Source organism: Patella vulgata, chromosome 7 (genome assembly GCF_932274485.2).
Source record: "Patella vulgata chromosome 7, xgPatVulg1.2, whole genome shotgun sequence".
In the NCBI taxonomy this organism is placed as follows: Eukaryota; Metazoa; Mollusca; class Gastropoda; family Patellidae; genus Patella; species Patella vulgata.
This window is the reverse complement of record NC_065885.2, coordinates 1,313,648-1,334,681: the sequence shown is the minus strand read 5'-3', so window position 1 is coordinate 1,334,681 and position 21,034 is coordinate 1,313,648. Positions and strand designations below refer to the sequence as shown.

Genomic DNA, 21,034 nt, shown 5'->3' with positions numbered 1-21,034 from the left:
TTGCATAAACTCGATTAAAAGCCAGAAACGAAAATTGTAATAATTGTCAAGTAAATGCTTTAGTTATAGGCCCTTACTAACAATTCACTGTTTTACTTATATTTGTCAAGAATAGCGTATTGGTTAAATTTTGATAGGGTTCGTCTATTAATAGCAATTCTCTCCCGCTGATTTCCTATTTTTGTTGATTTTTTTTGGCATAGAATGGAGGAAGAGGGTTTAAATTAACATTTTCTGCCAGGTTTTGGTCAATATTCATGATTTAGCGGGTGAAGGATAGCAGAGTTATCAGGTTGGCTACGGTGATATGTACAGCGAATAGTTACATGTTTTTAGTATGCTACTTCAAGTTTGTATATCTCAAAAATTTGGTGGTCAACCTCATACAAATATTGGTGCGAAGACATGAGCATTTGTTTCTCTGTCTGTTGTGAAAAGGATTCAGCCAAATGAAAACTGAGGGAAAGTTTGAGCCGGGCAAAGAGACCAACATTAACATTGGAGTATGGGAGACATTAATGGTGGTCTGCATCCATTAACGGTACAAGGAGTTACCTCCCTTTATACAGTATTTTATTCAATACACCGAATCGTATTCAACAGGGCAGTTTTCTCTAAACAGTATTCCTAGAATAAGTCTAATAGCTGTAAACCTTTATTTCAGATAAGATTTGAGGTTAAAGTTATAATAAATATTTAAACTTTAACAACGCATCTATAAATATTTTTTAATTTGTCAGTAATGAAAACATTTAAAACACACTAAAATCTGTTCACAAGTAACAACCAATTAAATTGAGAGAGAGATATGGGGTTTAACGTCCACTTGACACAAACTAGGTCATTTTGGGACTAACACATGGTTCAATTTTATTTCAATAATTCGCTTGCGCGTAGGGGTCTTTAGAAGTGGGAGGAAACCAGAGGACCCGGAGACAAGCGACCCTACTCCTTGGCACATACAACTGGGGAATCAAAACCCCGCCAGATGACTCAATGACGGACTGTATGATACAACGCGCTCCTGCTAACCATTCGGCCTCCCAACCCCCACCAATTGAAGTAGCTAAGTCTCTTAACTCAATGTCATCCACAGTCTTCGACATTGAAAGCACAAAAGGGACTCAAAAAAAGACTTTGGCAGAGGATTATCCAAGAATTTACTTAGGGGCTTCGATATGTATAGTAAACAGACGAGAGCGAGTAGCGACAAATACTAGCTGTAAAATTGATTCTCCCACAATCAAGTCAAATAACAAACACAGCTGCTTAAAACAAGACTTTTATGGCTTTGGGGGAGTTTTCTTGAGAGATTAGAATGTTTCGCAAGAGATTTAAATCACAGGTAGAGTTTGTAGGTGAGAAGGTATGTTTATAGATAAAATAGAAGTGTATTCAAGTAATAATCTTTTCGAGGCATTTAGTAACTGGATAGAGCAATACACAAAAACACATACTTATGGAATAAACAGCTACTTATTTTTTGGGGCGACGTTTCGAAGAGTATTCTCTCAAGTTATCAAGCTAATACAATAATAAAAAAAATTATTCAAGTGATCACACAGCTTTATTCCTGTATTTTACATCTATTTACATGTTTAATTCATAGAATAAAATCTATCTATCTATTAATATTATAAACTAATTTCATTATATCAACAAGATATATTTTATATGAATGGAATCCAAGAGAATATAGTATCAAATCTTCTATTTAAAGGATATTCATATTACAGTGATAAAAGGGTACGTTTTAAAATAACTGGCATTTCAAAGTAGATCCAAGGGTACGTTTCAAAATAACTGGTGTTCCAAGTAGATCCAAGGGTATGTTTCAAAATAACTGGTGTTTCAAGTAGACCCAAGGATACATTTCAAAATAACTGACATTTCAAGTAGATCTAGGGGTACGTTTCAAAATAACCGGCATACTCGTGATATATATAATGTCAGGTATTTTGATGAGAGAAAACATAAAATAAATATATTACAAAGTTTGCTGACATGGAGTAAATATGAATATACAGACAGGAATAGAATATAGAATATATAGTAATAGCACCTCCTCTCAAAGCTCTGATCTATAACATAAATATCAATCATAGAAAACATTATCCATGGATGCCATTTTGAGCAATATGAATACTTTCAGTTAAACGTTCATTATGTAAGAGCTAACTCTACCTATTGCAGGACTTCCTCTGGCATCAAATGTTATATAAATTATTAATTAGACATTTATTCACATGATAGGCTGATTGGATGACCGATTAAATGGATTAGAACACTCGTCCCAAGTCAAAATGGATAATCGAGACGTTGCTTATTATCACAGCCCAATTTTGTCAAAACTTCAACCATTAATAACTTCGCTATGAATAAAGTAATTTTCAATTATCCATTTTTAAACTAAGATTTTTATCTAAATCTTACACAATGCAATGCAACTTTAATTACAAAATTATTTGTATTTTAAATTTGATTCCATAGATTTAACAAGAAACAAAAGATAGAGTAAATAAATCAGGATAAATCCTTGTTGATTAACAATCTCTCCGTAGGTTTTATATATAAATACTGAAATTGTGGAAACATTGTTTAACCTTTTAGACGTCCAATATAATATTAATATTTAAACCTTCGGGAGGTGGGGCATCTAATCCAACAGCCAAACAAAATAATAACAGCCATATTCAGTTTGTTGCTCTCTAGTTTAAAAACTAGATAAGGCAAATGGATACGGCTGGTCTTAATTCAAATGGTTTGATTTTGGATACGGCTGGTCTTAATTCAAAAGGTTTGATTTTGTGAATACTGCTGGTTTTAACTTAAATCAATTTTAACTCTTTTTGAATTTTTCAGTAGTCTGATTCCTCAAAATTGTTTATTAAAATTTGCTTAGATTGTTGACAGGATTATGAGGTAGAATTCCATTGTAAAGATTAAATGATTATTTTCTTGTTGTTAAAATTCTACAGGAATTTGGGACATGATGAAAGGGAATGTAAATAAAAAAAACAAAATAATTTTAACTTATAAAATATTCAACTACAGAAATAATGATTATCAACATCACGAATATATAAACATCTTAATCACTACATAATTAATTTATTCACTTTAAACATCTCGTCAACACAAAAATAACTATAATTTGTATTACTAAAATTATATACCTAATGGTTGGAATTTACCAGGGCAGTGGTATGTAATGGTCTTTTCGACTGACAACAGAATTTGTAACAGATAAATTTCTAGATGTGGGTCCTGGGGCGTAATTCATGAAAACTTAATTTAAAATATTTTTAATGATGCAGCCTCTGTATTTGTTGAAGATTAAAATAATAGAATAAATTTAAGCTATTGGCCAATGGAAGAGCTGAATTGCTAAAATATTTTAGTTTAAGTTTTCATGAATAAGGCCCTCGTGTCCTTACGAAGCAGTCCTTTATTTAAATAGAACAACAATGTACTATTATACATGTGACAAGAAACAATTCTCTCGTAAGGTAAGTGAAAGTAATTAAATGTTTAATGGGGTCTATCAAAATGTCTGTAATCTAAGGAATCAAGATACATTTATTGACACTGAACTAACATATGATACAATTTTATTTCAATAATTCGGGGGAAACTAGAGGACCTGGAGAAAACAGGCAGCGCTAGTCATTGTCACATACAAGTTTGGGCTAGAAATATACCACATGCCGTCCAACCTACCTGCCAGAAGAATCACCACTTTATATAAATACAAGAATATAGTCATCTTCTGGACATATGAACACAGCAAATTAAAACTAGACTGATGACACTGATCATTAAAACATATTCATAATAATTTATTAATTAACATTTTTTCTTGTGTTACCTTTATATATATAACGTAAAAAACAACTGAAACAAACCAATTCCTTCCATTTATGAGGTTTGACGTGCAGGTGAATTTCCGAAAAAAATTCTTAAGTTCACCGAACTGTACTGTCGTGTGTTATGGCATCATCTGCAAACAAGGACTTGGATAAGTTGGCACAGAAAAGTAGGACGTTAAACCCCATTTCATTTCTGCAGACAAGGGTTAATGTTGTCACAATTAACCCTTCTCATTAAGGTTAGCCAGGCGACCCTACTCCTTGTCACGTACAACCGGATGATCGAAACCATGCCAGTTGACTCAATGACAGATCTTATGATACAGCGTGCATGTGCTAACCATTCGCCATCCCTTGCCCCCCCAACCAATCAGCATCTATTACAACAAATTAACTGCTGAATGCAAGGTTTCCGTTTACCATGATATTTGGTAGGATTGGACAATAAATCAACATGTGAATTTTATTGACCGATAAAAATACCCCAATAATCCAATATATCGATTAGCCCTAAATTATCGCCATTTCTTCAATAATATTCTCTGAAAGATCCTTGTATTTTATAGAACACAGCATAAGCTGCAATAATGACAATGTATTGTGGGTTTTTAGATCGTTATTGGCAGTAATAGCAATAATTAAAATTTCAAATATCGTCCACTCCAAGTTTTTTAGTATGATAAAAGAAGGGACACAGGTATGAAATGTTATTAGATAAACTGCACAGGTAATGACGTCCGCGGGTGTAATCTCAAGAAACCGATTCATATTACGATTACATTTTAACCCCATAAATGGAAACAAGACTTCAAACTCAATAATAACATAGGGAAATCATCACACAGGATCAAAGTTCATTGTCTATATACAAAACAAAGAGTTATAACAGATAATAATAAACTTATCAACATAAAGCAACAATAAAAAGGTGATTTAATTCTTTATAATATATATCTTAACATATTCTAACAATAATTCAATCATTTGGTGTTAAATTTCCTGATTTAGTTATTTTTGGAACAACAGATGATATATATCGGCAGACGATTGCCATTCAAGAGACGACCACCATTGCATTATTTCTATTAGGTCTCGTAGAGCATTTATTGTTGTTTTTGTTTCATTTTGTGTGAAGCTTGTATCATTACAGACCCGGGACTTTATGGTTAGATCTATTTTATAAGGCCAACTTCACGTTTGGTCAAAGCGCTTATCCCAACCCTAACCCTAAATCTAGCCCTAACGCTTATCCTAACCTACAATCTCGCCAACAATCACATGCCCTAACCTTATTTACATCTCAGCAACCTTGACGAAATCTTGAGTTGACCTTATGAAATAGATCTAGCTAGGACTGTACAGCTCAGTGGACGTTTACAGCGGACCCACGGATCCACCCACTTGATTTGATATTTGTTGTTTCCTGCTTACAACGTCTGTGTAGCTGTTTTTAATTAATGCTGTTATTTCTACATTTTAGGGAAATCACATGAAATAAATTGTCTTCAGTGATGTTTTTATGAGGCTTTTCTCCAACTAACAATGGATTTATTTTTTTCATGATAAATGAGTTTTCAAAATTTATCTTTTTCGCTCCAAACCCTAAATATATATGAGGTGTGCTGAGCTGCCAATTAGGGGACACATTTTAAATTTCATTCCTAAAATTCTTCAACTTATTTTATAGCTCAATTAAATTGTTCCTCACTCCTAAAAATTTCATTCCTAAAATTAAATTATCAAATGTACAAATATACAATTATTGCTCTTCTCCTTCCTTTGCCCGAATCATTCGACGAGGACCTCTATTTGCTGGACCTTTTGGTTTGGCAAACGCTTGTCGTACTGCATTTTTCGTAGGATGAACTTCTTCATAAATGAATTTTTCTGTTAATTCTTTAGCATCATCAGATTCAATCTGAAACAACAAATTAGAAAGGATAACTTCAGATGTTTGGCCCTATTAAATTTAAACATGTGCTTGACTTTTGTTCAAGTAACCATTGCTTAGCTCATTCCATATATCTTTCCATTATCACTCTGACTAAGTGAGTAAGACATTGGCTCGCTAGCTTGGAGATCGTGGGTTCACTCCCTGCATTGGCTGAGAAAGTTCGTCGGAATTATCCGACTTGGTTTCCCCTTGTCAGTGGTGCAGGATGGAGGGCCTGACAGGGACAGCTGTCTAGTCGTTTGGATGGGATTAAAAAACCAATGTCCCATGCACATACTGGCGTGCATGTAAAAGATCCCTTGGCAGTTGGAATTCGATATAAGAGTCTATGCAAAATTTCCTTCATAGCACACTGTATGGTATATGCCCGTCTTCATTAGCTCAGTCGGAGCAGAACAGTAGGACGTTAAACCCCATTTCATTTCATTTCCATTACGACTTGGAAATCAAACGAACAGTAAGTGCAGTGCAGGGTTTAACGTCCTACTTTCCTGCATCAACCAAGATGACGAAGACGGGCAACACCATGCAGTGTGCAATTAGGGAAACTTTGCCCTTACTGTGACGCTACGTTACTCAGATTCCAATTTCAAACTGTTAGTGGATATTTACTGGCTGCCAATGGAAAACATTTTCCCAGTACAGTGACGCCACGGCCTACACTTATAACAAATTTCAACTGTCATGTTTACACAAGATCTTGCTTTTTTGTCCCATCCGAACAACTAGACAGCTGTGCTTGTCAGGCCCTCTGTCCTGCACCACTCACAAGGCTGGGACCTAAACTAAACCATTCACCCCACACCCCCTCCGTAATTAAAATTGAAACATGACTTACCTTTTTAACTAAATCTATTCCTATAACTGTCTGTATATAATCCACTACAGGTGATTTACAACTTGAATATAACATACGCTCTTTTATAGAACATTTATATCCAGGCATAGAATATATAAATACTGTAAATATACAAAATATATACTATAAATACACACAAAATTATATACTGTAAATATACAGTAAATATACTGTAAATACACAAAATATACACACAATATACTGTAAATACACAAAATATACTGTAAATACAAAAAATAAGTACACAAAATATACTGTAAATACAAAAAATAAGTACACAAAATATACTGTAAATACACAAAATATATGCAAATACTGAAAATACAAAAATATAACAATATTATAATAGTCCTTCCCAGCATAGAAAATATAAATACTTGGAATATATCTATATTATTATCATTATTATAATAGTATATCCCAGAATAGAATATATAAATATTGTAAATACACAAAATATACAAATACAAAAAATAAATGTCAACTCTAGTGTAAATAATTCACGTACCTGTGGTTTCCATGTAATCACCTTCATGCGTATGTTTAAATGTGAATAAATGATATCGGGGATGATCATCAGGAACTTTGGACGGCAAATTACCAATTTTTACATCGCCAGATTCTTCAAGATTTATAATTTCTTTTGTAATATCCAAACTCTAGAAAGATAAAAACAATCTGGGTATTACAATATTTAATAAATCATATTTCTATATTCCACTTTTGATACATATTAGATTCTTGTTCAAAACTACACTAGAGGTACTCTGACTGAATGGACACCTAGTGAACAGTGAACAACATAGGTTTTCTGGCAACAAAACATACACCCACAGCAGCTAAGTTGTCTGGGCCGTCCATAAAGGTTGCAAAACCGTGAATCTTTATCTATATATAATATCACTGAAGTGTTGATAAGATGTTGTAAATGTTGACTTACTAATTGAACATAATTAATATCACCATTTTTAAGTTCTTCTAGTTTTTCTACTGCTACTTTAGTTAAAGGGAAGGCAACACCTTGCATAGTTTGATGTTTTGTATCAATATTAACTACAGCATTCACCTGTAAGAATAAAAATACAAATATTTATGTTTCTGGACAAATTTTATTGTGGTGGAGTAACCAGGATATTATTACTTGGTTCTAGAACCATAACAGGTCTTGGGTTAACTACAGGTGTTGACCAATCTTCCTTGGGATTTTTCGGAGTGGTATCCCCTTGTCGGTCGTCGTTTAATGGAGGATCTGGCAAGGAACAATATAGACATCGACATGCACATAAAAGAACCCTTAAAAGTTGTAGAAGTGGGACATAGTGCCGCTGTTCGGGCAAAGAAAGCCTGTCTTCATTAACCAAGTAGGTGCATTCAGGCATTAAACAAAATACTTTTTTACATGATAAAGATTTTAAATATTTAACTCTTTTAAATGACAATTTTTCACATCATAAAGATTTTAAATATTCAACTCTTTTTACATCATAAAGATTTTAAATATTTAACTCTTTTTACATCATAAAGATTTTAAATATTCAACTCTTTTTACATCATAAAGATTTGAAATATTCAACTCTTTTTACATCATCAAGATTCTAAATATTTAACTTTTTTAAATTACAAAGATTTTTTAAAAGTTGTATCAGAAAGAGTTTAATTGTACCTCATTGTCTTTAATAGCTTTGAGTTCTTCTTCAGCAAATGTTAAAGGTGCTGGAGCATCTAAAGATTTCTTATGTTTCTGATAACCCTTTAAATTAACATCTTCCTAAAATAAATATATTATAATTATGGTTTTAAAATAACATCTTTCTAAAATAAATATATTATAATCATGGTTTTAAATTAACATCTTTCTAAAATAAATATATTATAATCATGGTTTTAATTGGCTTTTCCTAAAATGAATATATTATAATCATGTTTCTGATAGCCTCTTAAATTAACATGTTTCTAAAATGTTATAATCATATGTTTTAATAGCCTCTTAAATGAACATTTCATGATTATTGACCATATTTCCTTTTAATCACAATACAATAAAAGACCAAGTTGAAAATAACCTTTACAGATAATAACTTACAATTGTGGTACCAAACACATCATGTTTCAAATCACCTTGACCAAATTCCTTTCTTAATGTGGCCCTTGTTGCAGCGTATAACATCTTCTGTCGTACCTACAAAACAAAATACGATTAGATCACAGATTCTACTTTGTAATAAATAATTAATTTTTCAGGTGGAGGTTGTCTTCTTCACCACAATAGAATATGGAAGAGCTTTTAAATAGTGTTCAATTTGAATTTGATGTAAGGGATTAGCCAATGAAATGATCTGTTTAGTTCAGATGTACCAGGTGTTAAAGCGTTAAGTTTTCGAGAAAATAAAATGAATAAACTTACAGGTGAGAAATCTGGTGACCAGGATATTACGATCCATAAATAACCTGTTGTATTCTTCTCATCTAATCTATATAATATATAACATGGCTGCTTCTCTTCTAACAATGGTAAAACTAACTCATCATATTGTACAACATCGTTAAGGTCAAATTAAACAATTATAAACAACCCTGTTGTTTCTAGCAAACTTCGTTACATTTTGGTCGTGAACGATTGTTTCCAGTCAGCAACAAACTTTCAAATACCAAAGAGAACAAGTTTAACTATGTCTCGTAGAACAACCACAGAGTTTCCAGTGGTGAGAGGGAGAAATGGGGTTTAACATCCACTCGACACTAACTAGGTTTTTTCAGGACTAACCTATGACTCAATTTAATTTCAATAATCCACTTGAGGAATGGGAGGAAAATTGAGGATCCGGTGAAAACCCACGAGGTTAGAGAGGCAGGCCTACTCCTTGTCATGTACACACAGGGTATCAAAACCACACCACTTGACCCAATGACAGACCTTATGATCTAAAGCCAGCCAACCTGCCTTCCTCAAGAAGAGAAGAAGTTCGACCATGTCAAGAACAAGTCTGTAGCTTCCAGCGACTGTTTCTGGTCACAAACGAATTGTCCACAAGTAAAGAAGAGAATGCGACTGGGGTAAAAATATCTTTATGGTACTGGGCAGTGTTATTGACACTCAGAGTTAAAATATCTTTATGTTACTAGGTAGCGTTATTGACACTTAAGAGTTAAAATATCTTTAGGGTATTAGACAGTGTTATTGACACTAAAAGTTAAAATATCTTTATGGTACTGGGCAGTGTTATTGACATCTAGTAACAGACAATTTGAACCTGGTGCTGGACATTTAAAATATCACTGATAAAAGACAAATATATATCAGACAAGTTGACGAGCATTAGAGACTTTGTGCTCGACAATATGGCCGAGAGCCACGCAAGAGACAATGATATTTTAAAGGTTTTTTCACTGGGTCTGTTCGAACAGATATCGACACCTCCAGTATCAGCAAAATGGCAGACTATTTGCCGATAATCGGTCACTACTGTTTACACCTTTTCATAAACATTATAAACATTATCAGAAACTTCGGCTGGTATGTTTTCCCGTTGTTTTGGTAAAGGAAGTGGAATTGTGTATTTATATAAAAGGATATCTTCATCCCATGATTTCTTGCCTGGCAAACTTTCACTTAAAACCATCTGTTCTAAAATAAAAATAATTTTACATGGATTAGAAAATAATCTTGTTTTTTTGTAACAAAGTGGACCAAGGAGAAATTGCAGTAGATAATTACAACTTATGAACAAAATTTTTATCATTAAATCATACAGAGAGAGAGAGAGGAATGGGGTTTAACATCCACTCGACATGAACTAGGTCATTTCGTGACTAACATATGGTTAAATTTTATTTCAATAAATCGCTTGCGCGTAGGGATTTTTAGCAGTGGGAGAAAACAGGAGCACCCTGAGAAAACCCACAAGGCTGAACAGGCGACCCTACTCCTTGTCACGTACAAGTGATCATTACTGTAAACTAATGTTTAGTGTGTATAGAAAGTTGTCATTAATTAGCAGGTGTTTAACAAGTTGTAAAACATGTCACTTAGTAAAAGTGTGACTAATTCCAATAACCAATGTGTCAGATATTTTTATTTGTAAAAGTCGTATGTTCATAAGTCAACTTTAACAACCTTACAGTGACAGAACTATACATGGATATCTCTTATCAAATTAATTTGCATTTTTGATAAAAATTGAGAAATAACGGTAAATTTCATCTAGAGACTATTCTACCTCCTTGACAATACTAATTTTACAGTGACAGGGCATTTTTACTCAATCTGATTAAAATACACATCTATATTTCGTTTCATTTTTTTTTATACTTTTGATAGGCTACACTACATAAAGATCTGGAAGGTTTGTCAGGAGTGGTGCGAGTGGCTTTCGACCCTATGACATTGATTTATCAACCAGCGTTGACGTTTCTAGTGGTTTATACACAGTTCCGTGCCTCGCCATCAATATAACAACTCTTCCATATTCTAGTGTAGTAAAGACAAGTAAAACAAAATGTTTTAATCAGACGGATTTTGAATTGGAATTGTGCAAAATACTTTGATGCCTATTACCAGTTGCATTTTACGATAATCGGGGAATAACCCTCAACTTCATCTGAGGGAATATTCTACATCCTTGATAATACTAACCTTTCTCAATAGAAACTTTTAAAACACGGACAGATTCACTTTTAGCCCTAGCAAACTCTGCCAGCAATTCTTCCGAAGCTGAAAAAATAAATTCCGTACTTTCAGTTAATTTTCATAATAACACAACTTTATGGATTTACCACATTTTATTTTATTATATGCAACGTTTCAAAACTCTTACAGGTATCGGGAGCCACAGTGGCTAAGTGGGTAAGACGCTGGCTCACTAGCCTGGAGGTCACGTGTTCGATCCCTGCATTGGCCAAGAAAGTTCATCAGGATTTTCCAGTGTGGTTTCCACTTGTCAGTGGTGCAAGACGGAGGGCTTGACAAGGACAGCTGTCTAGTCGTTTGAATGGGACGAAGAATCAAGGTCCTGTGTACACATTGACGTGCAGTAAAAGATCCCTTGGCAGTTGGAATTCAATATAAGAGTAGGCCATAGTGCCACTGCTCAGGCAAAAATTCCTTCATAGCACACTGTCGGAGCAGAACAGTAGGACATTAAAGTCCATTTTATTTCTTACGAATTATAACAATCAAAACCACTACTTAAGTTAATTTCTTTATTTGTACAATTATGAATTCGGCAAGATTCAGTAATTAACATGTTATTGTTTCTTCAACTCGACTCCAAGCACAAACATCACCTTCATTTTACAAGGAAGTGTTTGTGTATATTTATTTACATAGGATTACAGATACAACTGTTGACTGACATACTGAACCACAAAACACTGACTTATTGTCCCTGCTTATTGATTGTACATTTGTCTGACTGGTGAAGTCAACTGTCAATAAGTGGTTGTTGATGATGATGGAATGTCCATTAGCAGACCGAGCAGCTTTCGCAAAATGTTTTGAATCATACTCACTAAGTTTGACTTATTTCACAAAATTGACAAAATTATCTAGAATAATTCCATAGGGTTTACGTCTCAATCATTTCAGATCAAGAATACTGTACCTGATATTCCAGTTTGGTGAGACATTGTTGACTTTTACAGGTAAAAGTTGACTCAGAAGAGGAAGTTGTCGGAAGTTCGGAAAGAGTACACTCCCTCCTGTCACGTGATTAAAAATCCATTTTACGTTGTTTCAACACTACCCATTGGTGAATGATACTAATCTACACCAATCAATTTATCGTTCACATAATTCTTAGGCTATCGAGGCAAAATGGCTGACAACGTGGATTTTGCGAACTTATCTTTCGAAGATAATTATTTAATTAGACCTAGCGTCTAGTACAGCTTTCAAAGAGATCCCAGGGCGTTTCAGTTCATTTGCTGCAATGGAGACTCCAAGTGTTGCACATAAAATTAATTCTCAGAAAAGAACAAACGACGTTTTGCTGTCTGAAAATGTAGATTTCGCTGGTTTGCTTTTGTCGGATCCAGTTCAGAAAGGCTTGATATCAGCCGGTTTTGAAAGACCGTCACCCATTCAGTTAAAAGCCATACCTCTTGGTCGTTGCGGATTAGGTAGGGCTAATTTTATTTGTTAAGGCCAGTTCAGTTTTTGTCAAGGTCACTGAGATGTAAATGAGGTTAGAGGGCACATGATTGTTGGCGAGATTGTAGCCTAGCTAGGTTAGCGTAAAGCCGTAAGCATTGGGGCAAGGTCCAGGGTTAGGATTAGTGCTAGCCCAGTTTACATGTCGCAGCCTATGATGAAAAATTGAGTTGGCCTTATCATTTAGCGGTAAACGCTTACGTAGTCAATATTATACTAACAACAATATACGACCCATTTGATTTGTTTGAAAAAAAAAAGAGGCCTACAATTTCAAGGATCCATCAAGATTCTCCTGCTATTAGTAGTAGTTTTAGATTGCCAAATATTTGGTGATGGTGAATCTTCAATGTTTAGGTCAGCAACCAGCCTAGTGAAAGATTTTATTGCCTGACTGACAACCGGAAGCCATCACTATTCTTGTTGGTCACAATCAACTATTTCAATATGGCCTGACCAATGGCCTATCCCATTCCAAAATTTGTTTCATAACAAAATTTTGTTAGCACATCCCTTACACACAAATTAAAGAGGAACTGCCTTTTTATGATGGAAATGAATGATACAATATAAGATACAAGTTTTTTTTGTTCAAAATGGCAGTAGAATAATTAAAAAAAATAAAGTTCCCCAGGATCTTTCAGCCTGATTTTCCCTGTTCAGTGGTGTAGGATAGAAGAGCTTGGCAAGGAAAAGCATCTAGTTATTCAGATGGGATTTAAAATTCAAATCCATGTACTCGCTGGCGTGCATATAAACGAAATCGTGCCAATTGTTGTCCAGACAAAATTCCACTCATGGCATACTGCATGGTGTATGCCTGCCTTCATTAGTCCAGAAGTGGGTTGGATGGCCGAATGGTTAGCATGAGCGTGCTGTATCATAAGGTCTGTCATTGAGTCAACTGGTGTGGTTTCGATTCCCTGGTTGTAGGTGACAAAGAGTAGGGTCATCTGTCCAACCTTGTGGGTTTTCTCTGAGTCCTCCTGTTTCCTCCCACTGCTAAAAAAAAAACCCTACGCGCAAGTGAATAATTGAACTGTGTGTTAGTCTCGAAATGACCTAGTTTGTGTCGAGTGGAGGTTAAATCTCTCTCTCTCTCTCTCTCTCTATTCATATATAAATAAAGTTAACAGACCCCCACATATTAATAAGAATATTTTTCTTTCAGATTTAATAGTGCAAGCTAAATCTGGTACTGGAAAAACATGTGTGTTTTCTGTAGTTGCTTTAGAAAGCTTACAACTGAAAAGTTCAGCTCTGCAGGTTTGATTTTTTTCCCTTATTTTGACAGATCAGACATAAAATTCACTAAAGTAAAATTAAAACTCTACTTTGTGGTATGAGTGTTAAAGTTGCCACATTAACTTTTTAAAATAAATTAGTTAATTTCTCTGAAGGTGAAATAAGCGATTATAGGATTCATATTCAAACTACAATTTGAAGCTATAAAAGGAAAAGTTCGATCCCTGCTTTGGCCGAGAAAGTTCATCCAGATTTTTCGGCGTGGTTCTCCCTTGTCAATGATGCAGGACGGAGGGCCTGACAAGGACAGCTGTCTAGTCGTTCAGATGGGACGGAAAACCAAGGTCCCGTGTACACATTGGTGTGCACGAAAAAGATCCCTTGACAGTTGGAATTCGATATAAGAGTAGGCCGCTGTCCAGGCAAAATTTCCCTCATAGCACACTATATTGGGTATGCCCGTCTTCATTAGCCCAGTTCGGAGCAAAACAGTAGGATGTTAAACCCCATTTCATTTCATTTCTATAAAAGGAAAGTCAGTTCAAAAATGGTTCAATTCAGTTTAGTATTTATAAAGATATGATGAATTGAAAATTCCTCAAAATTTGTGGCATCAACTGTATAGATGATATAAACAGCATATAGTCAACACCTAGGATTGTTTCTGAAATCCTTTAATGGGTTCGGAGATTATCTACTGTTAATGATTGTTACTGAAATCCTTTGATGGGTTCGGAGATTATCTACTGTTAATGTTTTGATTTTGTTTTCATAGTTAATGTTAAATAATCATTTAGAACATTTTGATTTGAATTAGATCGTTATAAATTTTATATTGTTAAAAAAACCCAAATATATATAGGGTGTTCAAAATATTAACCCAAAATCAAAAATGATTTCAACTTGAATGATTAAAAATCTAATGATACATTAGGCCTCACCAATTTGAATTTCTGTTTTTTCGAGAACACCTGTTAAATTCTGCCTCCAATTTCTGCAGGAAACAAACCTACTAAGTGCCCTATTTGGGGGTTCGATGGCCGAATGGGTAGCATGGCGCGTTGTATCATAAGGTCTTGTCATTGAATCAACTGGTGTGGTTCAACTCCCTTATTGTACAAAGGAGTAGGATTGCCCGTCCAACCTCGTGGATTTTCTCTGGGTCCTCCGGTTTCTTCCTACTGCTAAAGACCCCTACGCACAAGCGAATTGTTGAAATAAAATTTAACCATATGTTAGTCCCAAAATGACCCAATTTGTGTCGAGTGGACATTAAGTCTCATTTCTTTCTCTCTCCTTATAGGTATTAGTTTTAGCACCAACTAGAGAAATAGCTGTTCAGATACAGGATGTTATAAAGAATATTGGAGTTTATTTACCACGACTTGCTTGTCATACATTTATAGGTGGACTTCCCGTAAAAGATGATATACAGAAATTAAAAAGATGTCATATAGCTATTGGATCACCAGGTATAATACTTGAGTTTTTAAGTCAAGGTTTAGCTGGGGGTTGGGGTGGTGGCCAAATGGTTTTACATGTGTGCATTAGATCATAAGGTCCGTCATTGAGTCAAGTGGCGTGGTTTTGATTCCCAGCTTGTATGTGACAAAAAGTAGGGTCACCTGTCCAACCTCGTGGGTTTCCTCCGGGTTCTCCAACATGCAAACCTGTCCAACATGCAAACAAATTATTGAAATAAGATTGAACCATACGTTAGTCCCGAAATAACCTAGTTTGCCATTCAGTAAATTATCGATATATTTTGCTTACCTCAGATTATCAAAATATTTTTAATCAAGTTTCCTTTTAAAATTATATTTAAAACAATACGGCTAACAATCACTAGAAACTTTAATATTGTGACATTACTACAAATATTTTCTTGCCATAAATAAGCACAAGGTAAACGCTAATACGATTAAAAAAACTAGGAGTGAACATTTAACTGTTGACAGAACTGCTATGATTGGTCTGGATAGTATTATATTCAGTTTGTGCATGCCTTGTGTTTACTCGATCGGTGCCTTTAGAGAGAATACAAGTTATATAAGTGTAAATTAGAAATGTTTTTTAAGTTTATATTTGATGTTTATAGGCCGTGTAAATCAGTTAATAGAAAGTGGTTTAATGTCAACAGATAGTATAAGTTTATAATTGATGTTTATAGGACGTGTGAAACAGTTAATAGAAAGTGGTTTAATGTCAACAGATAGTATCAGATTGTTGGTACTGGATGAAGCTGATAAATTATTAGAAGAAAGTTTTCAAGATCAGATAAAGTAAGTCTTCACCTGAAACAGGCTAACTTAAAAAATATTACATAATATTTTATTGAACGATTAGTATTCAAAGTCCAGTATAAAAAAATATGTTAAGTACTGAATCAATCTGATTATAATACAGATCTGTATTTTGCTTCGTTTTTTTATACTTTCGATAGCCTACACTACATGAAGATCTGACCGGTTGTAGCGATAGGTCGCATCAGAGGTCATACGATCATTGATGTTACTAGTGGATTACCCACAGTTCCGTGAAAAACACGCCTAAAGCTGGCCATAACAGACACCATTCAGAACACGTCAATGATAACAACTCTTCCAGATCCTAGTGTAGTAAAGACAAGTAAAATGAAACTTTGAACTATAAAAAACGAAACGAAATAGTATCTATGTTTTTATCAGATTGAGTACTGAATCTCACATATATTAACTCTATTTCTTTCCTGTTATTCAGCAAGGGCTGTTAATATATGCACTTCAGATCATAAGGTCCGTCATTGAGTCAAGTGGCGGGGTTTAGATTCCATGCTTGTATGTGACAAGGAGTAGGATTGCATGTCCAACCATCATGGGTTTTCTCTGATTTCCTCCCACTGTTAATTGTAATGACATAGTTTGTGTCGAGTGGACGTTGAATATGTTTAAGTATTAGGAGGAAAGGAATGGTATTTAACGTAAGATAGTTATTTTGATACTGACATATATAATTTTTCTGTGGCAAGTTATTGATTTTGAATTTTCTGCCACATGATTATATGTAAATACTGATATTCAACAATTAGGAAGAAAGATGCAGATGAAATGGGGTTTAACACCCTACTTTTCTGCACTGACTTTGTTAATGAAGACAGGCATACACAATGCTGTGTGCTGTTAGGGTAATTTTGCCAAGATAGCAGCATCACGACCTAATTGTATTTAGAATTCCTACTGTCAAGGGTTCTCATACATCCATGCCAATTTGTACAAAGGACCCCATTTTTTTTGTCCAATCCGAGTGACTAGTCACTGCCCTTGTCAGATATTCCGTCCTGCAGCACTTACAAAGAGAATCACACCGAAAAAACTTTCTCAGACCGACAAAGGGATCAAACCCTAGACCTCCTGCTTAGCGACCCAGCATCTTACTCACAGAGCCTGGGGGGGGTGGATGGCCGAATGGTTAGCGTGCGCGCTGTATCATAAAGTCTGTCATTGAGTCGACTGGCGTGGTTTCGAATCCCCGGTTGTACGTGACAAGGAGTAGGGTCGCCTGTCCAACCTCGTGGGTTTTCTCCGGGCCCTCCGGTTTCCTCCCACTGCTAAAGACCCCTATGCGCAAGTGAATTATTGAAATAAAATTAAACCATATGTTAGTCCCGAAATGACCTAGTTTGTGTCGAGTGGACGTTAAACCACATTTCTCTCTCTCTCTACTCATAGAGCCACTGCGGCTCCCGTGGAAAGGAATTGAAGTTTAATGTAAAATAGTTCAGTTTTTTTAGACTGACATATATAATTAAATGTTTTTCTGTGGTCACTTGTCAGCCCTACGAACGCTGTCCCTGACAGATGGGAAAATGGCTTCAAGTGCAACAATTCAGATAATTTGATCCTACATTGTGTCGTATTAAAAGACAAAGTTATTTGATCATAATTATTGTAAACAAAGACATACGTTGTACAGTTTTCATTTATTTTAACTTTGTTTTCCAGTTGGATTTATTCAACTTTACCAGAGAATAAACAGATTCTTGCGTTATCTGCAACCTACCCAGAATACCTTGCTAATCATTTAACAGCCTATATGAGGAATCCAACTTTTATACGTCTTAATATTTCTGATCCAGCTCTATTGGGTAGGTATATAATATTTCTGTTCCCGCCCAATTGGGTAGGTATATACATGTATATTAGGTCATACAATATTTTGGTTTGGTTCTCAGACAAGCTTTACCAAAAATCTGAAGTTTAATGGTGGGGGGGGGGTAATTTTTGTATAGTTGACTAAATGACACCTTATATGCACCACATTTCAAGGTACTACATATATCTCATCATATAGAGGAGAGTTGGATGGCCGAATGGTTAGCACGCGCGCGCTGTATCATATAGTCTGTCATTGAGTCGACTGGCATGGTTTAGATTTCCTGGTTGTACGTGAAAAGGAGTAGGGTCGTCTGTCCAACCTCGTGGGTTTTCTACGGGTTCTCCGGTTTCCTCCCACTGCTAACGACTGCTACGCACAAGCGAATTATTGAAACTAAATTGAACCATATGTTAGTCCTGAAATGACCTAATTTGTGTCGAGTGGACGTTAAACCCCATTTCTCTCTCATCATATAGGAATATATGATCCAATATACATTATCCAATTGTTACATCTTTGGTTTTATTTTAGCAGATACAGTTATTGTTTTGTTATAATTATTATTCAGGTATTAAACAGTATTATACGCAAGTACCCCATCATCCATTACCAAATAAAGACCTAGAAACAAAGACTAAAGCTGTTGTAGAAATATTGTCCAGTATTACATTTAAACAATGTTTGATCTTTTCAAACTATCAAACCAGGTAATATAATCTCCATGACATCATCTTTGAGTGGCATGGAGGGTCTGACAAGGACAGTTGTCTAGTCATTCGAATGGGACGAAAAACCAAAACCGAGGTCTTGTATATACATTTGCATGCACGTATAAGATCCCTTGGCAGTTGGAATTCGATATAAAAGTAGGCCATAGTGCCACTGTCCGGGCCAAATTTCCCTCATAGCACACTGTATGGCATATACCTGTCTACATTAGCCCAGTTCGGAGCAGAACAGTAGGACCTCATTTCATTTCATTTCATATTGAGATTTATTTTGGTTGAGTTACTTTAAATCAGATTTTATGTATGGCCTGCTGTATAAGATAAATCTCTGCTAAAGTTAAAGTTTCTAGATTTGTGTTTATTGCTTTGTGTTTTCAGAGCCCAGAATTTATGCAGTGAATTACAAGCTCAGGGATGGCCAACAACTTGTATAGCTGGTAGTTTAGATCAGAAAGAAAGATTGGAGGCCATGAATCAACTTAAAACATACCAGTGTCGAGTTTTAATATCAACTGATTTGGTAAGAACATCATCATCTCCTATTGGCACCATTTAGCATCTATTTAGCCTATATGGATGAAACGTCCATTCATCAGCATTTATTTTAAATGTTCCATTACTCATTAGCCCTATCGTAGCAGAACATAACGACTATAAACCCCATTACATGACCATTACTCATTACATGTCCAATGTCCATTACTCGTTACATTTCCAATGTTCATTGCATTTCCAATGTCCATTACTTGTCCAATGTCCATTACCAATTACATGCCCAATGCCCATTATTCATTACATTATTCACTACATTTCCATTACTTCAAGTGTATTACTTTTACCATAGTCCTGTCCGTCTTACTGAATAATAATTATTATTCCGGACATATATACCATTCCTGTGGACTACGTAGCATTGACATTTGAATTCAGTTGATTTACAAAATGTAAATTAGGAGGTTTTCGAGATTTACTGATTATAAAAGCAACACACAAAATAGTAGTAAACATTTAACAAATCTTTGAGGTCTTTGAGCGTCATTTGAGGAACATCTACCCGTAAAACCTTGACAACTAAAATATTGTGAAAGCTGGGTCTCTAAAAAGAATATATATCAGTCAAAGTGTTGTTGTTTATATTGTAGACATCTTGTGGTATCAATGCTGATAACATAGATTGTTTTTATTGTAGACATCTTGTGGTATTGATGCCGATAACGTAGATTGTTTTTATTGTAGACATCTTGTGGTATCAATGCTGATAACATAGATTGTTTATATTGTAGACATCTCATGGTATTGATACTGATAACTTAGATTGTTTATATTGTAGACATCTCGTGGTATTGATGCCGATAACGTAGATTGTTGTTTATATTGTAGACATCTCGTGGTATTGATGCTGATAAAGTAGATTTGGTGATTAATCTTGATGTACCGTATGATCATGAAACCTATTTACATCGTATTGGTAGAGCTGGACGATTTGGTGAGTTATTAGTTGTTACAGATTAGTTTATATATAATTATTTACATTACGACTTTACAATCATTTTTATATAAATCCAATGACAATTTGCCTTTTATCCCAAGTTGCCATATACCCCCAGTTGCCATATACCCCCAGTTGCCCAGTGTCCTTGAGCGTAATATTCCCATTGGTCTCATATCCCTAGTTGCCTTGTATCCCAAAACTTAATACCCCAATTTGTACCCCCAGATACCTTGTATCTCCAGTTAGAATCTTGTATCTCCAAATGCTTTGTATCCTCAAGTGTCTTGTATCCCCAAGCTTAATATTTCCAGTTGTCTTGTACCCCTGGTTCCCTGAACCTAATATTCCAGTTGATCTGTATCCCTATTTTTACGTAACCCCTGCTGCCTCCGATCCCATGCAGGTTATTTTGTTACTATTTTTATAAAATCAGTGAGGAGATGAAGAGAAGATATTTTTATTCCAGGATCGTTTGGAGCAGCTATATCAATAGTAAGCAGTGGCAAGGAAGAATCGGAACTTCGTGCTGTAGAGAAAAAATGTAATACAAAAATTTGGCCCATTCCAGGTAAAAGATAGTTCAAATTTTATTGAGTCATAAGTCA

The 21,034-nt window shown here is 34.9% G+C and overlaps 2 protein-coding genes across 2 annotated transcripts; one reads left to right on the top strand and one right to left on the bottom strand.

Moving 5' to 3' along the window:
* Window positions 1-1,545: 1,545 nt before the first annotated feature.
* Window positions 1,546-12,400, bottom strand: LOC126828677 (twinfilin-1). The gene is made up of 10 exons (XM_056102209.1): window positions 12,283-12,400; window positions 11,316-11,393; window positions 10,257-10,307; window positions 9,087-9,214; window positions 8,766-8,861; window positions 8,346-8,450; window positions 7,623-7,748; window positions 7,191-7,341; window positions 6,662-6,783; window positions 1,546-5,787 (listed from the first exon to the last, which is right to left on the bottom strand). Exons 1-10 carry the CDS (start codon window positions 12,305-12,307, stop codon window positions 5,629-5,631), a joined length of 1,041 nt encoding a protein of 346 aa, XP_055958184.1. The 5' UTR covers window positions 12,308-12,400; the 3' UTR covers window positions 1,546-5,628.
* An 89-nt stretch (window positions 12,401-12,489) lies between these two features.
* Window positions 12,490-20,348, top strand: LOC126828133 (probable ATP-dependent RNA helicase DDX20). Its single transcript, XM_050557715.1, has 8 exons — window positions 12,490-12,799; window positions 14,002-14,096; window positions 15,379-15,547; window positions 16,246-16,357; window positions 18,056-18,198; window positions 18,778-18,916; window positions 19,316-19,457; window positions 20,268-20,348. Exons 1-8 carry the CDS (start codon window positions 12,610-12,612, stop codon window positions 20,346-20,348), a joined length of 1,071 nt encoding a protein of 356 aa, XP_050413672.1. The 5' UTR covers window positions 12,490-12,609.
* Window positions 20,349-21,034: the final 686 nt, after the last annotated feature.

What these genes read in the sequence shown, in the direction of transcription:
- LOC126828677 (XM_056102209.1), bottom strand. Translation starts at nt 12,307, where the DNA reads ATGTCTCACCAAACTGGAATATCAG. An exon ending in TCACCAAACTGGAATATCAG is followed by an intron (nt 11,394 to 12,282) that starts GTACAGTATTCT and finishes TTATTTTTTCAG; the next exon opens with CTTCGGAAGAATTGCTGGCA. An exon ending in AAAAGTTTCTATTGAGAAAG is followed by an intron (nt 10,308 to 11,315) that starts GTTAGTATTATC and finishes TTTTTATTTTAG; the next exon opens with AACAGATGGTTTTAAGTGAA.
- LOC126828133 (XM_050557715.1), top strand. Translation starts at nt 12,610, where the DNA reads ATGGAGACTCCAAGTGTTGCACATAAAATTAATTCTCAGAAAAGAACA. An exon ending in TCTTGGTCGTTGCGGATTAG is followed by an intron (nt 12,800 to 14,001) that starts GTAGGGCTAATT and finishes TTTTTCTTTCAG; the next exon opens with ATTTAATAGTGCAAGCTAAA. An exon ending in TTTTCAAACTATCAAACCAG is followed by an intron (nt 18,917 to 19,315) that starts GTAATATAATCT and finishes TTGTGTTTTCAG; the next exon opens with AGCCCAGAATTTATGCAGTG.